General features: G+C 39.2%; 2 protein-coding genes across 3 annotated transcripts in view; both read right to left on the bottom strand.

Moving 5' to 3' along the window:
* Positions 1 to 3,013: 3,013 nt before the first annotated feature.
* On the bottom strand, positions 3,014 to 9,228 carry LOC308393410 (uncharacterized protein). Its single transcript, XM_080877150.1, has 8 exons — positions 8,965 to 9,228; positions 8,031 to 8,164; positions 7,834 to 7,880; positions 7,284 to 7,437; positions 6,968 to 7,204; positions 6,421 to 6,645; positions 5,998 to 6,061; positions 3,014 to 4,925 (listed from the first exon to the last, which is right to left on the bottom strand). Exons 1-8 carry the CDS (start codon positions 9,140 to 9,142, stop codon positions 3,853 to 3,855), a joined length of 2,112 nt encoding a protein of 703 aa, XP_080733276.1. The 5' UTR covers positions 9,143 to 9,228; the 3' UTR covers positions 3,014 to 3,852.
* A 931-nt stretch (positions 9,229 to 10,159) lies between these two features.
* LOC308392411 (tripartite motif-containing protein 16-like) overlaps positions 10,160 to 19,519 on the bottom strand; it is a 49,832-nt gene continuing 40,472 nt past the window's right edge. Inside the window, exons 1-8 of one of the 2 annotated variants that reach the window (XM_080875441.1) lie at positions 15,093 to 15,166; positions 14,522 to 14,799; positions 12,988 to 13,362; positions 12,795 to 12,890; positions 12,294 to 12,527; positions 11,575 to 11,737; positions 11,417 to 11,476; positions 10,160 to 11,319 (exon numbers count right to left, since the gene is read on the bottom strand). In XM_080875441.1, the coding sequence (XP_080731567.1) occupies positions 10,793 to 11,319; positions 11,417 to 11,476; positions 11,575 to 11,737; positions 12,294 to 12,527; positions 12,795 to 12,890; positions 12,988 to 13,362; positions 14,522 to 14,761 (1,695 nt within the window). In that variant the 5' untranslated portion in view covers positions 14,762 to 14,799; positions 15,093 to 15,166 and the 3' untranslated portion in view covers positions 10,160 to 10,792. Of the gene's footprint in view, positions 11,320 to 11,416; positions 11,477 to 11,574; positions 11,738 to 12,293; positions 12,528 to 12,794; positions 12,891 to 12,987; positions 13,363 to 14,521; positions 14,800 to 15,092; positions 15,167 to 19,519 lie in introns of those variants that run through there. The other variant, XM_080875440.1, reaches the window with a different exon arrangement.

Below are 19,519 nucleotides of genomic sequence, written 5' to 3'. Positions count from 1 at the left end.
CAGACCATTTTAACATGGACAAGCCGGTCCTTACATCCCTAATTCCTACGTCCTACCTGACGCTGTGGTTGAGTGATGATCAGGGGACAGGTTAACTGTCTGCATCTCGAACAACGGGGCTGCTGGCTATGGTCGGGAGGCATTCGTCCGTGGGGTGGATGTGAATAGATGAGTGTATCTGTGCAGTTTCTGTGTGTGTGTGAGTAGGTCTGGGTCTGGGGCTCGCTGGACCTTGATCCCTATGCCCACATAGCAGACAGGTTTTGCCTGGATCTGGTGTCAAGCCGACACTGCTGGCTGACTTATGGCATGGCATGTGGTATGTCATCCAGATATGGGTTGTGTGTGTGTGGGGGGGGGGGGGGGGGGGGGTGTCGTGTTATATCAGATCGTGTTATAAATATTAACACGATCTGAGGGTTAATTTGTTGCTTCTAGATTTTTTTGTTTGTTTGTTTGTTTTTAGCATTTTACATATAGCAGTTTTCCATAGTTTTTCCAAATCCAGGGAACATCATGCATTTATGCACAAGAAAACCGAAATGACTTTGTGAATTAATAAAGACAGGATCACTCAGGAACTAACAGCAAATAGTGATCTGTCATTAACTGGAAACTTGTATGGCTGCCCTGTCTTACAGGATGGACACGTTTTTATTTAGCTTTGTATCTGCATATAGCTCCGGTTACTCCAGCTTAAACTTTCTCTTTTAGATATTTCATGGCATGTCTTTAACTGAGATGGTAATAATAACAATAATAATAATAATAATTTCATGATTGTCATTTGCATACTTCTACCACTGTAGGATGTTTAGGTGAAGATACCAGTCCACATATAATAAGGCTTCACTATCACGCTTGCAAATGGTCCAGAATGCTGCTGCTCGCCTGTTGACATGGACATGCAAACGTGAGCACATTACCCCTGTTCTTGTCTCTTTACGCTGGTTGCCTGTCCACTTTAGAATTCATTTTAAATTTTTATTGTTTGCAGACCTTCTACACCGATACACTCCACAAAGGTCTCATAGATCAGCTGACCAGTCACTCCTTGCTGTCCCCATGTTGAGACTGAAACACCGGGGAGACCGAGCTTTCATTGTTGTGGCCCCCTCCATAAACAAACTGCCCCTCCATATTAGGCTGGCCCCAACACTTGAAATGTTTAAATCACTTTTAATTTTTTCTCAAAGGCTTTTTAGGAGTAGTACCAGAGTCAGCTTGTAGTCAGTTTTAGTCAGCTGTTGGTCTTTTAATCTTTTTATTTTGTTAATTTTATTCATTGTAGATCCTATTGTCTATTTTACTAATGTTTTAATATTTCATATATATATACTGATTTAGTTCCATCTTCTTTTTCATTTATGTATTTATTTCATTGTTATTTATATTTATTTTTTTGTCTGCTTCATGTATGGTTTTTAACTGCTATCTCTGTTTAATTATTGGAAAGCACTTTGGTCAACTGTTGTTTTTTAATGTGCTATATAAATAAAGTTGGATTGGATTACAATTCATGATGAACATATCTTTTTGATTTCTGAAAGCAGTAAAGTAGATTTTGTCTCTCACTCTCATAGTGGTCTCCTAAACTGTGGTGAATATGGAAATATTTTCATAAAATACAAAGCAATTAGTAAGAGCTCTGCACTCTCTCATGAGACTGAAGGTTTGATCCTGCGAGATGAGTTGTATGTCTACATGCAAAACTAACTATGATTATAGGACAATTTTCAACCTTCCTTTCATCTCAGAAGTTTTTGAAAGAGTAGTTGTAAAACAGCTAACAGATCATCTGCAGAGAAATTGTTTATTTGATGAGTTGCAGTCGGGTATCAGAGCTCATCACAGTACAGAAACAGCTTTAGTGAAAGTTATAAATGATCTTCTTATGGCCTCTGACAGTGGACTCATCTCTGTTAATTTATTACTGTGATTATAGCATGTTGTAGGTATTGAAGGTACGACGCTGCAGTGGTTTGAATCCTATCTATCTAATAGTCTCCAATTTGTTCATGTAAATGGGGAATCTACTTTACATTATGGATTTCCACATGGTTCTGCGATAGGACCAGTTCTGTTTACATTATGCATACACATACTTGAATAATCAGGTCCCATCTTATCTTTAAGGCCTCACCACACTTTGCTCTTGCACTGCAGACCTTCTTGTGGTTCCTAGAGTATTCAAAAGTAGAATCAGAGGCCCCTCTTCAGGAGACAGACACTATCTCTACTTTTTAGATTAAGCTTAAAACCTTTCTTTTGGATAAAGCATATGGTTAGGGCTGAATCAGGTGAAACCTAATTAGTTTTGCTGCACTAGGCATATGCTCCTTGGGGATTCCCATGATGCATTGAGCATTTATTCTTCACTCACCTTTTTCACGTACTGTTTATACACTTCTTTGCATTTAATTGTTAGTTATTTTTAATCTGTCTCGTCTCCACAGCTTGCCTTTTGTCGTGTCTTCCTCCCCAACTGTTCACAGCAGATGGCCACCCCTCTCTGAGGCTGGTTCTGCCTGAGGTTTCTTCCTGTTTTTCATTTCCACTGTTGCCAGCGTTTGCTCATAAGAGGTCAACTGAGTTTTTTCCCTGTATTATTGTTGTGTCTTTACCTTACAATAGAAAGAACTTTGAGAAGACTGTTGTTGTGATTTGGGACTATGTAAATAACACTAAAGATTGAACTGAAACTTGAAAAAAGGGCCATATGACCAATTACTGTGCATGCTGGTAATGATACACTCAACTCAAAGATTCACAATGACAAAAGTTCATGTTTTTGCACAGGCAAAATTTCAGGCAGGAAACATAGTTGCTGCACTTTGTTGGCAACACTCTGGCAGTTTTGTAGCCCCTCTAAATGTCCTTTCTTCACACCTTTTCTTCCTCAGTGTCTCATGTTAATCACAACATGTAAGTGCAGTACAACAAGAACAAAACTATGATGTGGAGGGAAAAAATCTCAAAACAAAACAAATGGGCAATGGGAAATCTTGTCAGAAATTAGTGCTTTTATTGCTTAATAAGTCATCTTTGATCTGTCAATCACATCACCAATATATCATACACATTTCAAGTAGTTCTATCAATATCAGATCGTTTACAATTAAGTAAAACTAGAGATTTGACAATATCAGGAAAAAACAGAAACAAAACCTAATTTCTTCAGTGGTTGTTGGAGTTTTTTAAGTCTGTGTTTCGTGGTCATAAACAGTCTTGTCCTTTATATGATTACACATAACATATAATGTAATTGCAAGGAGGTATTTCTGTAGTCTATTGATACTAGATAGTGGAAAAGGGGTGGGATTAAATAAGCTTATGCTTCTTCCTGCTCCTTTTTGAGCATGAACGTTATTTGGAGTTGTGGTTGCTCGTTTTCCTTTTGTTTTGCTTTGATTCATTTGTCTCTTTTAATTCTATTTTGTTGTACTTTTTCAACATGTTCAAAATAAAGATTCAATCAATCAATATGGACAAGACAAAATAATGAGGCACCAGGGAGATCAAGCAACAACCTCACAAGCAAAACAAGCATACTGACAGACTTGGTGAGAATCTTTAAGCTCATCATTTTACTTTTTAAGGACCACAAACCTATTGAACATAAATCTCTCATAAACACACCAAAGAATATGTTCCCACCACCAAATGGCAGTCAGGCAAAAAAAGTGTTAAGTGCTAAAGTGGCTAAACAACAAAACCCTCCTGTCTAACGGACTGGACTCCAAATTTTCTCTACCGCCTTCTAAATATTTAAACATTATATATAATGTACCAACATCAAGAGGTAATAAAATAATCAAATGTTCACATAAATATCTGATTATTATGAAAACCTTACATTAAGTGAGTGAGAGATTTTCCTTTTTCTTCTACAGCCTTATATGTTTTCTGTACAGCTTCTGAAAGTGACTCTGCATCCTTAGCGGCTTCATTTCCAATGACACCTCCCATTACTCCTCCTACTCCTACAGCTGCTGTCAAGCCTACTGCTCCAGCAACTACTAGTGCTTTTGGTTCGTGTGCAGCTGGCACTCGTGCTAATGTGGAAAGCTTTTTTGTGACATTCATCAGTTGTGGGTTCTTCACAGCTTTGATAGCAAATTCAGCCAATGTTACAACACCAAAAAAAGCACCGAGCAAAGCTCCTGTTGCAATCCCTGCCATTTGGATCAGAAACCTGTTAAACACATCTGTTTGAGCCTGCTTTCTGATCTCTTCTGGGGTTTTATCTGGCATTGAGTGTCTAATGTGCTCTACCTGTTTCTGTATTGCCGTCTCCACATGTTGCAGCATTTTATTGGTGTAGTAACCTCCGTTTTTTTCCACCACCACTTTTTCTATTGTTTTCAGCAACTCCTCCACCTGGAACTGGTTGCTCCTGTAGTTGTTTGGCTGGTTGTTGTTCCAGTGTTTGTTATCAAAGACGTGACACCGACCATCACACTTTGACACCAGATCACTCAGATTTCTGTTCTGACTGACAAAATCTTCAATTTTCATCTTTTTCTTGAGCTGATCACCGTGAGTGAAAACAACTACAGCATATTTTAGAGCTTCATCTGAGAAATACTGAACTATCTTAGTGACGACAGCCTGCTCGTGCTCTGTGAATTTGCCCACTTGAAGCACAATGAGAAAAGCATGAGGCCCAGGAGCACACTCTGTCATACAGCTCATTATCTCAGGCTTCAGATCTTCCTCAGACCTTCCTGTGTCAAAGAAACCAGGGGTGTCGATCAGAGTGATGCTTCTTCCACTGACTGTTTTGGTTTCTGTTTGGCATTTCATTGTCCCAGAGTTTGGAGAATGGTAGGTGGCAAAGAGCTCCTCTCCAAGAATGGTGTTACCCAAATCACTTTTCCCAGATCCAGTTTTTCCCAGCAGGACCAGCCTCATCGTTGTTGACTCTAGAGGAGAACAGTCACTCTGTTAAGTACATTTGTTTCTTACTTTTGCTGCCTTCGAAATACTTTTTGGTCAGGGTTTCAGGTTTGAAACAGAATCAACAGTCAAAGTCAAACTTCTTTATATAGCACATGTAAAAACAACAACTGAGACCGAAGTGCTGCAAATTTAAAACAATCAAAAGATATAAAAGTAGGAAGATGTGATGCAATTTAAGAAAAAAAAAACATTAATTTAGAAGATTTCAGGAAGAAATAAGGCAAATAAAAGTACAGTGCGTGCCAGTTAGTAACTGTGTTGTAGCGTTTTGGACCAGCTGCACTCGGCTAACTAATTACAGACTGAATCCTGAATAAAGACTATTACAAAAGTCTCTGAAATGGAAAAATGGCTTCACTTTTTTAAATAGCCGGAGATGAAAAAAAAAAGTTTTGATTACAGCATTGATCTGTTTTATCAAGCGTTAGATTGATAAATAGATAGATAGTCAAAAATCACTCCTAAGTTCCTCGCAAAGGGTTTTTTTAATCAAGAGCCAAAGTCGTAGTGGTGACAGGGAGCAAACACAATAACCTCTCTTTTCTGTTCCTTTTAATTAAGAAAGTTTAAAGCCATCCATGCGTTAACATCCTCCAAACAATCTAGTAGAACCTTTGGAGGACTCACTGATTTATGTTTCAGTGGCAGGTAAAGTTTTTTTGTCTACATAACAGTCAAATGTGATGCCATGTTTTTTTTTTTTGTTTGTTTGTTTTTAGGTTGAGCCCATAGGGAGCATGTAAATTCAAAAAAAGGGCTGGGCCAAGAATGGACCCCTGGGGGACCCCACAAGAAAGTGAGGTTTATGAGGGTGATATTCCCTGATCTGACAGAAAAGCTTCAGTTGGACAGGTAAGATTTAAACTTTTCCAACTGAATGTTTTTTATATTCCACATCAGATGTTGTAATTTCCTGTTGATGTTTTATTATGGTCTCTTTTTTAAAAGATTTTTTTTAACAAAAAGAATCAAATTATTATTTATGTCTAAAAAGCACTGTCTGGATTCTTATCTGTGGATATTTTCTACACCTACCTTGATCTTGGTCTTTATTTTGAACATCTTCAGTGAATTGTTTATTTTGGACAGAGCCAAATGTCTGCAAAGACAACAAATTTCCAGCATTAGTAATGATTCCTGTACATACTGTATATATTGCAGAGGAAACAATAGCTGATTGGTTAATGATTGTGTATACAGTATGTTTCCAAGTTAAAGTCAAATCAGGTTTGTGAAGCCTCCTGAAGGCTTGCTGCTTTGAAAAATAAAATATGAAGGATAAACCAAATAGTGGGGTCAGATGAGACTGTTCCTGGCGACTGATATAGGAAAATGAGCTTTTCCAATTGTGAGATATTTGATTATTATATTCTGAGTTTAAGATTAGGAATGGTGGCATTCTTTAACTCTCAGCATTTTTCGGTAGTTGATTTTTAGGGAAAAAATTGTTTCCATTACCTTGAGTGTCTCCGTGTCATCAAAGTGAATGACGATGCGGATCAGGAATGGTGTGATGCCTGTTCGCTCCTGTTCAAATATGTGCATTTCCTCTGTTAACACCCTCTTCACTTCACTGTCAGGAAATTTCAGAGCAATCCCAGCACCAATGACGGGAAGAGAGACAGATGTGAATCCTTTTGTCTCACAGGAAGATAGGATCTTTCTGATGCCCATTCGAAGAACCTATAGTAGGAAAATATTTAGTATACACATCCAGAAATGCATACACTATTATATATTGTACATATATTTATTAGTTTCAGGTTGGCCATTCTTGTATTTTGCTCGTTTGTGTTGTTGTGTTTGCACATCTCTGTTGCTTGTGGGGCTCGCACACAAGAATTTCACTCGCATGTGCTGTGCCAGTGTGCCTGCACATGTGATGTGACAATAAAAAGTGATTTGATTTGATAGTAGGTAAAAGTACTGGATTGTGGCAAATGACTCCATTAAAAGTGTCCTCACAAACAGGCAGTATAATAAAATCCCTCCTTTACTATCTCACCTGGACTGGCACGCCGTCTGGGTCACCGTCCCAGGGAACAAGATTGAGGAAGAAGACTGCATTACATTGAAGTCCAGGTAAGCCCTCCAGCAGTACTGAGTCACCAGGCATTGTTTCATCTTCCTCTTCCTTTCTAAACCTTGTGGTCAGCTGTGGTCCAGCTCCTGCAAATAAAGCATTTCCAACACGGGTAGAGAGAGGATCATGGCCAACCATAGGAGACACCAAAGCATCCACCTAGGACAAGAGCAGGAGATTTAGAAAATGTGTTTTATTGTGAGTTGTGATTTATCTTAATTACAGCAACATTTCTCACCTGTTGGCTCTCGATTAGTCCCCGAATAACCTCCATGTGGACTCTGCCTCCAGGAGCTCTGGCAGTGGCTCCTCTTGCTGTATCTTCATCAGGTACATCTATCCCTTGAAGAAGCCTGTCACATGGTTCCTGTATGGCCCTCACTGCCTCCTCTCTGTTATCAAACGGGATGACTTGGCTCAGACTTTAACCTCTCACACTACCAAAGTCCTTCACAGCAGCAAGAGTTACTTCAGACTCTTCCCAGACTCATCTGTGTACACTTTCACCTCACAGTCTGAGGAGAGCTGCTGGACTGAACCAAAGCTTCAACCTTGTAAGGGTTTAACTCATAATGGCAAAAGTAGCCACTAAAGAGAGCGCCTACCTCAACTTTCCAATCACTAACTTGATCTGCAGCACCAGGTTGAGCTCGCCTCCTGACTAAAACTCTCCCCTCCTCACAGTAAAGATCAGCAGAGCAGGCTAAACAGGCAAGCATGTTCTCAAGTTCTTGCTGAGCATGTGGACATATAGGTAACTAAGATAATTATTAACATGTAGTTCATACCCGTCATCGCTTGGTAGAAGAGATGAGGCAGGAATGTGCTCAGGAGTCTGTGATTGGGAAGACATGCAAATGAGAACAGCTATCAATTTGTAGCAAACCCCTGCTTACATTAATATTATAATAAAATGGACAATGTTCATTTCATATGGATGCATAAAACTATTAAAAACCTAGATAAACAAAAACATGAAATTTACCTCTGCTGGATTGGAAGTGGGGGTCATGAAGTGAGAGGAGGTAGAATTTTGCAGACTTTCTCGGACAGTGAACACCAAACGACAATCTTCAATCTCCAAAACATGCTTTGATCTCTGAAGAACTCTCTGCTGATCTGTTGACAGATATCTCAAATTACAGACTGAATTTATTATATAACTTTAACTCTTTCTTTTTGTTTTCTTTGCCCTTTTTTGTTCTTTTTTCCTCCTCTTTTCACCCACTGCCAGTTTGGTAGAAACTATAATTCAGTGGTCAAATCAAAATCAAATCAAATTTGTTGTCACACCACATTACTGGTGCACTGGTACAGCACATGTGAGTGAAATTCTTGTGTGCAAGCTTCACAAGCTACCAAGTCAGTACATAGAACATATGAAGTATGTCCAACACAATATATTGCTAACTTCTGCTTTAAAGCCTTTGCAACTCATTTCACTTTATCTACTAAAACACATTCAAACAGAAAATACAATAAAAAAAAACTGTATTTGCAATAATATCGTCATCTCATAGTAGCTCTCTCCCTCTAAACAGCCCACTCACAGAGGAAAGAGTTCAAATGTGACGGTGGGAAATCAGAGTTTCCCAAATTCCCTGAACTCAGCATTGAGGCAGCTGCTGATCACCGAAAACGAAACGTAACGTTGCGTAACAAGTTTCGGTTTCCAGACTAACGTTTGGTTTACGTTTCCTTTCTCACTACTCCCACCCACAGCTGTACTTCAACGGTGAAAATGTAATATTTCTTAAACAGCTGAAACCTTTCTGTTACGGCTATTTTAGCCGAGAAATGATAATAATAATAATAAGATATTTCGTGCATAAATAAATCTATTTATTATATATATAAAATATATATTTTAATAATAAATATAGAATATTTAGATATCTTAAAAGGCATGATAAACTTACCTTTTTTATTTTGGAAAACCACGCTGTAGACGTTTGCGTCCACTCTCGTCAGTTGTCCGCAATCTCCTCCGCCTGATTTGCGACGATTACGGAAATAATTTTGTAATCTCGTCAGATGTTCTTTTTTAAGACTCTCGCACTCAAAGAAAACCGGGTGCTGGTAAAGATCAGCCATCATCCCGCTGTAACTGAACCAAACATAAGCAGCGATTTGTAAGAGCTCAGCACGCTCGGATCGGAGTAAAGGAGTGATGATCCTGCATGGCTTCCTCCGACAATCGTGTTTGTGCGTCACATGACCAAACAACAGCGCACGCCCAATGATGAATTTACAACAGTGATAACTCCTTTTTAGTAACTCAGTCTACAAGACGTTAGAAAGCTCACAGTAAACATCTTAAAACGAGTTTCTCTTCCAAGTCTTGTTTTTTTTTTTTTTTTTTTTAATAAATGCCTCCGCAATTAGTGATTTTGCTTATGAACACTTTGGAATACTGATTGTTCACAAGAGCCATTACCAATATTAGACTAACAGCAGGCTACTAAAAAGACACGGACAGAGGTAAACGTGGCAGGTTTTACATAATAACATGGCACATGTCAAAATAGATTACACTGCAGATGTCAACATGTTTGAAAAACAATAATGGTCTCGCTTTATAAAAAACTATTTTCAATACATGTGACTTTGAGTTCAATTCAAATCTAGCCTTGGGACATATGTCTTTGTACTCATGTACTAGGCGTACTCCTGCCTTTGTCAGTAGAAGATTATACATTGCTGAAAAGTGACGTGTGATTTTTTTATGACTTATATCTTTGCTTATTTTGACCGACTAGTCAAGAGGATTAACAACAGGCGTTGCATAAAAGAAGTGACCTGCTTTGAAAGTATCTTGCAATGACTGTTTGCACCTACATGGTAACCAATACAGTTCTTTTTGGACTCTTAAAATATCTAACTGCTTTTTACACTTACTGACAGCCTCGAGACCAGATCTCTTTTGAAGAAGACATTTTTAATATAACATGACACTTTACTTGGGAGTATATGAAGTCACTTTGTCAAAACTGCAGCTTCTAACTTGTGATAGGAACATACTTTGGCTCAAAAAGACTGGATATCATTAATGAGAGACACATTTGACAGATCATGGACAAACAAGTCATTCACAACAGTTTAAATATTGGCAATCATTTTTATTTATTGATTTTTAGCACAACCTCAGATAAACAGGAAAGGAATCCTATGAAAGCAGTCTAAAAACAGTTAAATTAAAAATACAGGACCATTAATTTGACAAACCTTTGAGAAATGAGTGCAGTACCTTTGGAAAAGTGTCACAAAAGCCACACTAACCTTTATCCTGCTTTCCCATCTTCTAGACTTTGGTCATAGTTCAATACAGCATCAATGTAGCTATAGCTGACTGCAAAGCTGACTTCATCTGAACCCATTCATCATTAGTACAATAAGCCCTGTGCGCAGTATGTTGTCAACTTTATCCCCCCCCCCAGAAATTAAAGAAGTAAAATGGAAAGAAAACAATGAAGTACATGCAAGTGAAAAAGTCCATTTAAACTCAATTTAAAAAAACAAACAAAAAAACAAACACCTGTTAAGAATAGATTAATTAGAGCGGAAAAAAAACCTTATAATTTCAATGTCCTTTGTCACAGTGGAGCACCTGGGTCACCTTTCAACAGCCAAACAGTGCGAGTCATTCAGCAAATAAGTGTCAAGTTCAATGTGCTCACAGGTTTCTTCACTGCTTATTTTAGGTCTTGAAAGACATTAATCAACATGGTAGAGGTGAAAAAGTTGGCATCACAACTTCTTCACTTCTGCATAACAGCCAGAGCTTCCTTCCTTCAGCTCAAGGCCAGGATAGAGAGGCTGAGTAAATACTGTGCGCACTTTGTGAAGCAGAGTCATGGTGTCAGAGATGCTGTAAAACGACAGAGTACCTGACCTGTAATCCAGGTACACGCCAATCTGAGAGGTACGAGGACCTGACACCGCCTTGGCTACTGAGTCATGTCTGAAAGTATAACCATCTGCAGAGCACTCCAAACTCCAGGACTTGTCATTCTTCCCAAATTCTGAGTCGAATGATGTCCGGCTGATGTTTTTGTAAGACGCTGCCACTGACCAGGCGCCACCACTCCAACTGACCTCCCAATAGCACCGCCCTGTTAAACCCTCTCTGCACAGCACCTGCTTCACACCTCCAAACCTGTCCGAGTGAGATAAATGAAAACGCTCATAGCAGCCACTCGTCACTCGTTTAGATTCTTGTGAAATGACAAAGCATTTGTTGACCGAGTTGGGATCCAGTGTTAGAGGACAGTGATCTGATAGACAAGCAAACCAGGAATATCATCAGCCTTCTAGTATTTATTAAGTGATTACTTCATTTATATAATGATCTGCCTTAACAGTTTTACTTACAGCGCAATAACTCTCCCCTGGTCTTTGGCACAGGTGGCAGCACAACATCTGTAACAGACACTAACAGGGAAAAGAAATATATATAAAAATAGAAAACAGAGGAACTGTATTCAACTATTTAATATTTCCTTCAGGCACCTTTACATATATATGCGCACCTGTGGCAGAGATCTCAGGCCATGTGGTCTGCTGAAGGTTTTTCATGTCATCTGCCAGGTCAGACACATAGTCAGTCACCGCTTCCATTGAACGTTTAGGACGAATAACAGTGCCTCTTGGCAGGTCTGGCGATTCACATGAGATTGAGAGAGACTGGAAGATCTAGAGGAAAAATGACAAGTCAGAACAGAAAAAGCATATTAACTGCATGTTACATGGAACATTCTGTCTCAATTCATTAAAACAAAATTCCAGGGGAAAGACACTTCCTAATGGGAAGTTTCATGTCCCTGCTGCCAAGGTGAGAGTGTTTTTAGAAGTCTTTCTAGCATTGTTCTCCGGGAGTTTTAACTGAAAACTACTTGATCTAGGTCCTTCAAATCTGGGGTGGGGGAGTCTCCTGTACTATGGCTCTGCAAATTAACAGATTTGGAGGCCTGCAGAAACTGCCATGTTGCAGATAGGAACCTGACATGTTTATCTTTCCGTATATAAAGGCGCACAATATTCCCAAAGTCCAAATCAGGCAGCTGGTTTCACAGATAATATAGCCAAAATATGGAAACATGGGTGTAATATTCTCTAGCACATTTTACTACGGTAATACTCGTGTCTTGCAGCTATAGATGCTTGATTGATTCTGAATTGAAATAATAAAATGTGTACGAGGTGAAAATTATAAAAAGAAAGACTGGTTGGTCTAGAACACAACTTTTACCTGAATGAAATGAATATGGTCAGCTGTGTGAGAAACCTGCTCCACATCAGCATCTCTTCTCCTCAGCGTGGCTATCTCCTCCTTCAGCTGCATCTGCAGATCTTCTGCCTCAGCTATTGCAGTTTTCCTCCGAGCTTCAATCAACTCCTTCATTAAAGCACGCCGTTTTTGGATGGAGGAGATCAGCTTGTCAAAGAGCCTGTCATTGGACTTCACAGCAGTCTGACACCAAATCTGTTTATATATAATGTATAAAGAAGGTTCAATTTACAATAGATGCACAACATAGAAAGTTTTCTAGATTCACTTTGTTCCTGGCAAAAACATATGAACATAAAATAAATTCAAAACAAACGTAGCAGGTGTACACCAAAATGCAGGAATACGTGTTGCAATTACAGACAGTCATGTTATCAGCTCTCACTGCCAGATGTCAGAACCTGTACAAAAGACACTGCTGTGGTCAGAGCAGAAACATGTTTTCTAGTCTTATTTCCACACCTCAAAGTCCTTCACAGCTTTGACCAGCTCATTCAGCTCCTCTTGTCTTTCCTGGAATCTCCGCTTGACTGCACTCTGGATCTCACCAAGTTTTACCTGTAAGAAGCAACCACGAATGTGTCATTGTGAATATTTCAGTCACAGGAGTCAAATTCAACCACTCTCCAGATTTACATTGGCTTTTTGTCTCTACCTGTTTATCAGCTCTTTCTGCTGCAGCTGACACTGTTGAGTGGCGCCTGTGATCGTCCAAGGTGCACAAATAGCAGATACACCTTTGATCAGTCTTACAGTAAACCTCCATCAGCTTGTTGTGCTTCGCACATATTTTTTCCTTAAGTGGCACTGTAGCAGACACCAGCTGGTGAAGCTTCAGCACAGGAAAACTGTGGTGAGGCTCAAGATGAGCAGGACAGTACGATGCCAAGCAGGTCAGGCAAGACATGCTGGCTTTGTTTCTTTTGGTCCCACAACAGAAATCACAGGCAATGTCTGTTGGTCCTGCAGGAGCAAGAGAAGAAGCTGGACGGGCCTGTTGGGTTACTGTCCTCTTCAGCTTCTCTACAACCTACAGTGATCAAATAAAAGCGGTCAAAGGTTTTGCACGACAAACAGAATCGAAACTATAGAAAAATGTGTTATTTATTTTAAGACAGCACTATCATTTAGATAGTGCTGTCTTTGCTTAGGCTGCTGCCCCCGCGACCCGGCCCCGGACAAAGCGGATGAAGATGGATGGATGGACTATCATTTAGAAAGCATGTGCTATGATGATAATATAATTCATTTAAATATTTTAGGGGTAACAAGAGCAGACAATGCAAACACCCACAAGAAAATCTAATGACATGCCAAAGAAAATATAAAATTATGATTACTGGACACTTTATGAGGTGCATCTGTTCATCTGCTTGTTTCAACACAAATATCTAATCAACTAAACACATGGCAGCAACTCGCTGCGTTTAGGCATGTATACATGGTCAAGATCACCTGCTGAAATTCAAACTGAGCAGATGATCTGCAACAGCCACTTCCACAGCAAAGAACACACAACTCAGGCCAGAATTCACACACGCTCACTAAAATTAGACTACTGAAGAAGACTGTCGCTGGTTCTGAAGAACACATTTCTCCTGCAACTTTGGCATGAACAATATAAGAGCATGGATCCATCCTGCTTTGCATCAGTTCCGGTTTGTGTTAGAATGCTGTAGAGGCGATATCCTCTAGCACACTTTGCCTCCCCCAGTCCAAACACAGCATCACCGAAACACCACAGTCTACCAAAGTATTGTTGCCTACCATGTCCATCCTTTTATGACCGCAGCATGTCATCTACTGATGGCTACTTCCAGCAGGCTAACACACCATCTCAAAGCTCAAATCATCTCAAACGGTTTCTTAAACATAACAATGAGTTCACTGTACTCACTTATACCAGCTGCCCTTCCTGACTCAACCCAAAGGGATGTGTCTCAGACTAGAATCAAACCAAGCAAACCACCACACCATTAATGAAAATCTGTTTATAAATGTTGTAAATGAAAACAAACTAGAAATTGGATAACGATAATATCAGAAAGAATAATTTAGAAAAAGAAAAATATTTCTCAATAAGTATTTCTCTGAGCTCCGAGTATCTGAACTTTAGTTAACTTGCTACGTTTTATTGTCATTTTATTTATTTTTATTTATTTTCAAAAGCAGCACCGTGGATGCATCACCTCAGCCAGCATGTTGTTCCTCCCGAGGACAGGCCTTGGACTGAAGGCCTCCCTACACTGAGGACAGCTGTACGTTCCCTTCTCCTTTTCCTGGTCCCAGCATCCCTCGATACAGCTTCTGCAGTAAGTGTGTCCACACTGGATGGTGACGGGATCTTTGAGCAGGTCCAGACATACCGAGCAGTAAAACTGATTCGGCTCCAACTCGACGCCACACTGCGGCTGCCACTTCTCTGCCATTTGGATGAAACCCACGTGAAGAACACTTCTCGTTTTCTCTGAAAAAGCGGAGGTTTAAAATCTTAGCGTTTCCGATTCATCATTACTGTACAATTTATATACTGTGGGAGTTACGAACTAGCAGATGCCACCGATAAACTGCAGATTACGAAAACTTGTACAGAAAATAAAAATACCAGGCTCGGCAACAGACCACGTGAACTGGACGGACACTCAACATTTAACAAGGAGACAAATTGGGTTGCAGAACCAGTCACATATTTTTTTTTTCCCCTGGTGGCCCTAAGCCTCTTCAGTACATGCTCTACACTGTCTGTAATATGAGACCCACCAAATCAAAAGCGCAGTCCATTGACAGGAACCGCAAATAGTCGCACCTTATCTAAGAAACACTGTAATCAATTCACCTGTGAGCCAAGCGCGGCAAACAATCCGGGGTCTCAACACTGATTGGTGCTACGTGTCATGCGTAACAAGGGTGGAGGTGGCGCAGCAGCATCAGACCACAAAGAAGTTGGTCCGCAAAGCTGGGCGTACTAACCAAAACAAAAGTCGATACAGACGTATTAAAACGCTCTTCTTCTTCTTCAGTCGAGTTTAACGGCAGCTTGTATCCAAAACTGTTGCATTACTGCCATCTTATTAAAACACTCCTCCGAAGTGCGGGGCTAAATACCCAGGTCACGTGACTACGACTAAACGAGGTAATGGGTACCTGCTGCTTCGACGCATGCCAGAGACATTTGGGGTGGTCTCCGCAATTGTTTAATTATTTATTTGATACTACCGCTTCTATTTATTACACATGCTCGAAAGAAAACACCATCTCTCTCATTATTATTTTTGCTGTGGATTGTAAAGAGCCTTAAAAACAGCTGGAAATCTGTGTGGTTATGTCATCAAACACGCAGACTTTTCTCTGTATGTTTTACTTTATAAATTGATTTATTGTGAGCAACACGAATGTTGCTGAAGCACATTGATCACCACAGTCACATCCTGCTGTCTGCAACGGTCTCAATACCTTCTCTCTTGTTTGTGCAGGGATTTCTCCAAAACGTGCTGATCATAAGTATTGTGCAGGGATTGTCTCTGTCACTGTTTCACAGAAATCTTTCAAACTTCTACTATATTTACAAAAACAAACAAAAAACAAGGTTATTTAGTTTAATTGTAACATTTAATGATTAGTGTCTACATTTTTTACAAAAAATAAAATAAAACTGCGGAATAACATGTATATGTCAAACAGCTAACAACATCAAAACATTTAATAAAAATGACTTGACACAAAATCTGTTCAGACGAACAACAAGTAGATCACACGTCCTTTGCTGCCTGTTGAGATGAGCCATCTCAGTAAATTCAATCAAGAGTTGAAGAGTTTTCTTAAGTAGAAATGATGTTTCTCATGTAGCATCAATGGTGAACTTTCTTGATCTCATCTGTTTGTTTAGCAGCTGGCTCGTATCTTCTGGATCATTTTTGTAGCTTGCAGTCACTTTAACTGAAGATCTAATTTGTAGACTTTTAGAAGTTATCCTGCTTTGTCTACATTGTGGCTGAATGTCAGGTAGTTCTGTAATCTACCAACTTACATGCTGTTTGCTTGCTCTGCAAAACAGATTAAAATGTAATTACTTTAGAGGTGGATGCAACTATTCAATAACTGATAGGGAAGACAAAGAAAGTGTGTTTATAGGACACAATTCATACGCAAATGGAATTTCTTGAGTTTTACCTTAAAGGAAATGACCAATGTAATTGTGAATAAGCAATCAAAAAAAGTGGGGAGTGCTGAGAAGCTACAGCTGGACAGAAGGAGAGTGAAATTGCTTCCTCACAAAGTTTTGTTGATTATTGTTTATAGATTTCTTTCCAGTGATATGAGGTCTAGCAGGTGTGTAGGGGAGACCGGGGATAGTTGTAACATTTTTGACATTTCTGTCTGTAAACTGGAGCTCTTTTAAGGTGGTGGATTCAAAATGTAATGCAAAGTATTTACATGTCTCTGCTATTAAATAGTGCAGCTATTTTCTCTGCAGCACAATTACCCATTGCATGGTATGGTCTCAAACACGAAGAGTGAAATGTTACAATTAACCCCATAGTCTGGGTTAGTTGTAACATATCCTGGGGTGAAATGTAACACAATGAAATAAGGGTACTGACAAAACATTAACATGTAATCTTTGTTTATTCAACGCATGAATGCACTTACATCCATTTATGTAGCTGTGTGTGTGTGACAGAATGCAGAAATCTAGCTTTTGAACATATTCCAACCCCCCAAAAAAGACAAATTATGGAATTTTCTGCAACTGAATATTTCATTAATTTTGGTTGGTCTTCCTTGAGTTTGGCCTCATTGGCTCAGTGGGCATTATAACCTACAACTCTTGCACCAATTTTGAACATAACAATGAAGCTGAAAAATTGTAGTTGTTCACCAGCATCGCAATTCCATTACTTTTTATCCTGGCTTACCTTGGTGTGGTTTGCAGAGTGCTTCAGAAAGATGAGGAAATCTGTTTCTTGCACCCATCCCGATTTATTTCCACTACCAGTACTTCCTACTGGTCCATCTCTGACACAGTGGTCTGCATAATGTATGTGTGGGAACACAAACAGTGAAGTAGTTGTGTTGCTAATGGCATTAACCGCATATACAAAAGCGACCAGTGAACCTCTCTCTGCTGATGTCGTTGCCCCAACTTGTTTAATATAAGTTAAAGTAATAGTGTGGTAAGTTGTAACATCTGCATTATTGTTACAACTAACTCAGACTGTTGCTGTTACAACTGACCCAGACTCCTATAGCCATGAACTAGCTAACATTACAGCCAACGGCTAAAACATTAGCACTAAAGACCTACACAGAATATATCCCCACAGACATACAAATAACATAATTTAAGTTTGATGAGTTTAACTGCAAAGCAGATAATGCTATTAGAAATTGAAATAAAGTAGAAAAACTTACTTTTTGGCATACAAATTACTTTTTTTCATGTTAAATTGTCTGTGTTTGACGAAATGTGCTGATTTTTCACATGTGATAGCAGAACTGAATTGGGCATGCACAGGATGAGTCACATCATTTGAAACTTAGCCCTGATTGGAGAAATTGGAAGTGTTACAACTATCCCCGGTCTCCCTACTCAAACTTATTTCAGAGGTATTTTGATCATTCTTTTGTTAGGAAGCAGAAGTTCTTCCAAGGTTTTCTGTAACTAATGGAGTCAGTGTAATGACATGACTACACATGCACACAGTGCACTGACAGTATGTGTAGGAAATCACAGTATTGTAGGGTGGCACAGTAAATATGCAAACTCGCATATAGAATAGAATAGAATAGAATAGAATAGAATAGCCTTTATTGTCATTGTACAGAGTACAACGAAATTGGAGTGCCACTCCCTTGGTGCAAGTTTCAATAATAAATATAAATGTAAAATATAAAAAGTACAAAAAAAACAATCGTAAGTACTCAAACAATAGTATGTACAATATATACAGGATAGCAGCATTAATATAATGACAGTATGAATAGCAGCATAATATAATGACAGTGACGGTATGGAATAGGTTCAATTGTTTTTGTGCTTATTTACTACGGTGGTAGCTCTGGGAAAGAAGCTATCCCTGAATCTGTTTGTCCTGGTTTTATGTGACCTGTACCGTCGGCCTGACGGTAATAGTTCAAACAGTTGGTTGCTGGGGTGAGAGTGGTCCTTGATGATATTGCCAGCTCTGCTGAGGTACCGAGAGTTTGCAGTGACCTCCAGGCTGGGCAGAGAGCAGCCAGTGATCTTCTGGGCTGTGTTTTAGAACAACATGACAGTTTTAGAACAACAAAGCAATATTCTAAATGTTCATATACAACTATGGAGCACTGCACTACCATAGGCAGAGAAATACATTCAAATCCATATTTGTTTTATTCTGGAACAATCACTGCTAAGTAATAATGATTACTTAAAAAATATATATATATATCTTTTTTATAAACAGGAGTGTGTTCTTGTTCGGACCTTTCACTAGACTGGCATTGGTTAGCTTGTCTAGTCAATTGTAGTATGTGTAAACTATGATGTTTTCATTTGCAGTAGCAGACTTAAGTTCACCTAGCACTCACATATCAACACTTATAGTTGTCTCTGTCCCCGTTGCTTTATTGGGAAGGTTTCTAGGTTTTGGATAGGCAATGGACTCATTCAATCAGGGGTAGGGGAACTCCAGGCATCAAGGGCCGGTGTCCTGCAGGTTTTAGATGTGTCCTTGATCCAACACAGCTGATTTAAATGGATAAATTACCTCCTCAACATGTTTTTGATTTCTCTGGATGCCTGGTAAAAAACTGATCATTTGTTTCAGGTGTGTTGACCCAAGGTGACATCTAAAACCTGCATGACATCAGCCCTTTGGGCCTGGAGTCTCCCACCCCTGATTTACATGAACAAACTGGAGTCTATTAGATGCTCAAATGAAGCTTTCTGAAGCATTGAAGCTTGTGTTAAAAACGCTTCATACTAGCTTTTCAACACATTCCTCTCTGGTGACATCTGGTGGCCAAAATTATGAAGAACAGCTTGAATCTACAAATTAAAGTGTAGTGCTTCATTATGACTGCCCATTCTACAGAGTTCACTGTTCTGTCTGATATTGGGCCTACACGTTTGTTGCTTTGAATATGTATGTTTTTTGGGTGAAATAATTATGTCTATTTGCTTAATAGATAAATTTGATCAATAA

Source organism: Rhamphochromis sp. 'chilingali' (assembly GCF_963969265.1).
Source record: "Rhamphochromis sp. 'chilingali' genome assembly, chromosome: 1".
Taxonomy (NCBI): Eukaryota; Metazoa; Chordata; class Actinopteri; order Cichliformes; family Cichlidae; genus Rhamphochromis; species Rhamphochromis sp. 'chilingali'.
The sequence above is the reverse complement of the archived record's forward strand: the minus strand, read 5'-3'. Positions and strand labels throughout refer to the sequence as shown.

Excerpts from the sequence above, each read along its gene's own strand:
- LOC308393410 (XM_080877150.1), bottom strand. The coding sequence starts at position 9,142 with ATGATGGCTGATCTTTACCAGCACCCGGTTTTCTTTGAGTGCGAGAGT. Across the intron at positions 8,165-8,964 it reads GGTTTTCCAAAATAAAAAAG|ATCAGCAGAGAGTTCTTCAG; the intron begins GTAAGTTTATCA and ends ATCTGTCAACAG. Across the intron at positions 6,646-6,967 it reads CAGACGGCGTGCCAGTCCAG|GTTCTTCGAATGGGCATCAG; the intron begins GTGAGATAGTAA and ends TTCCTACTATAG.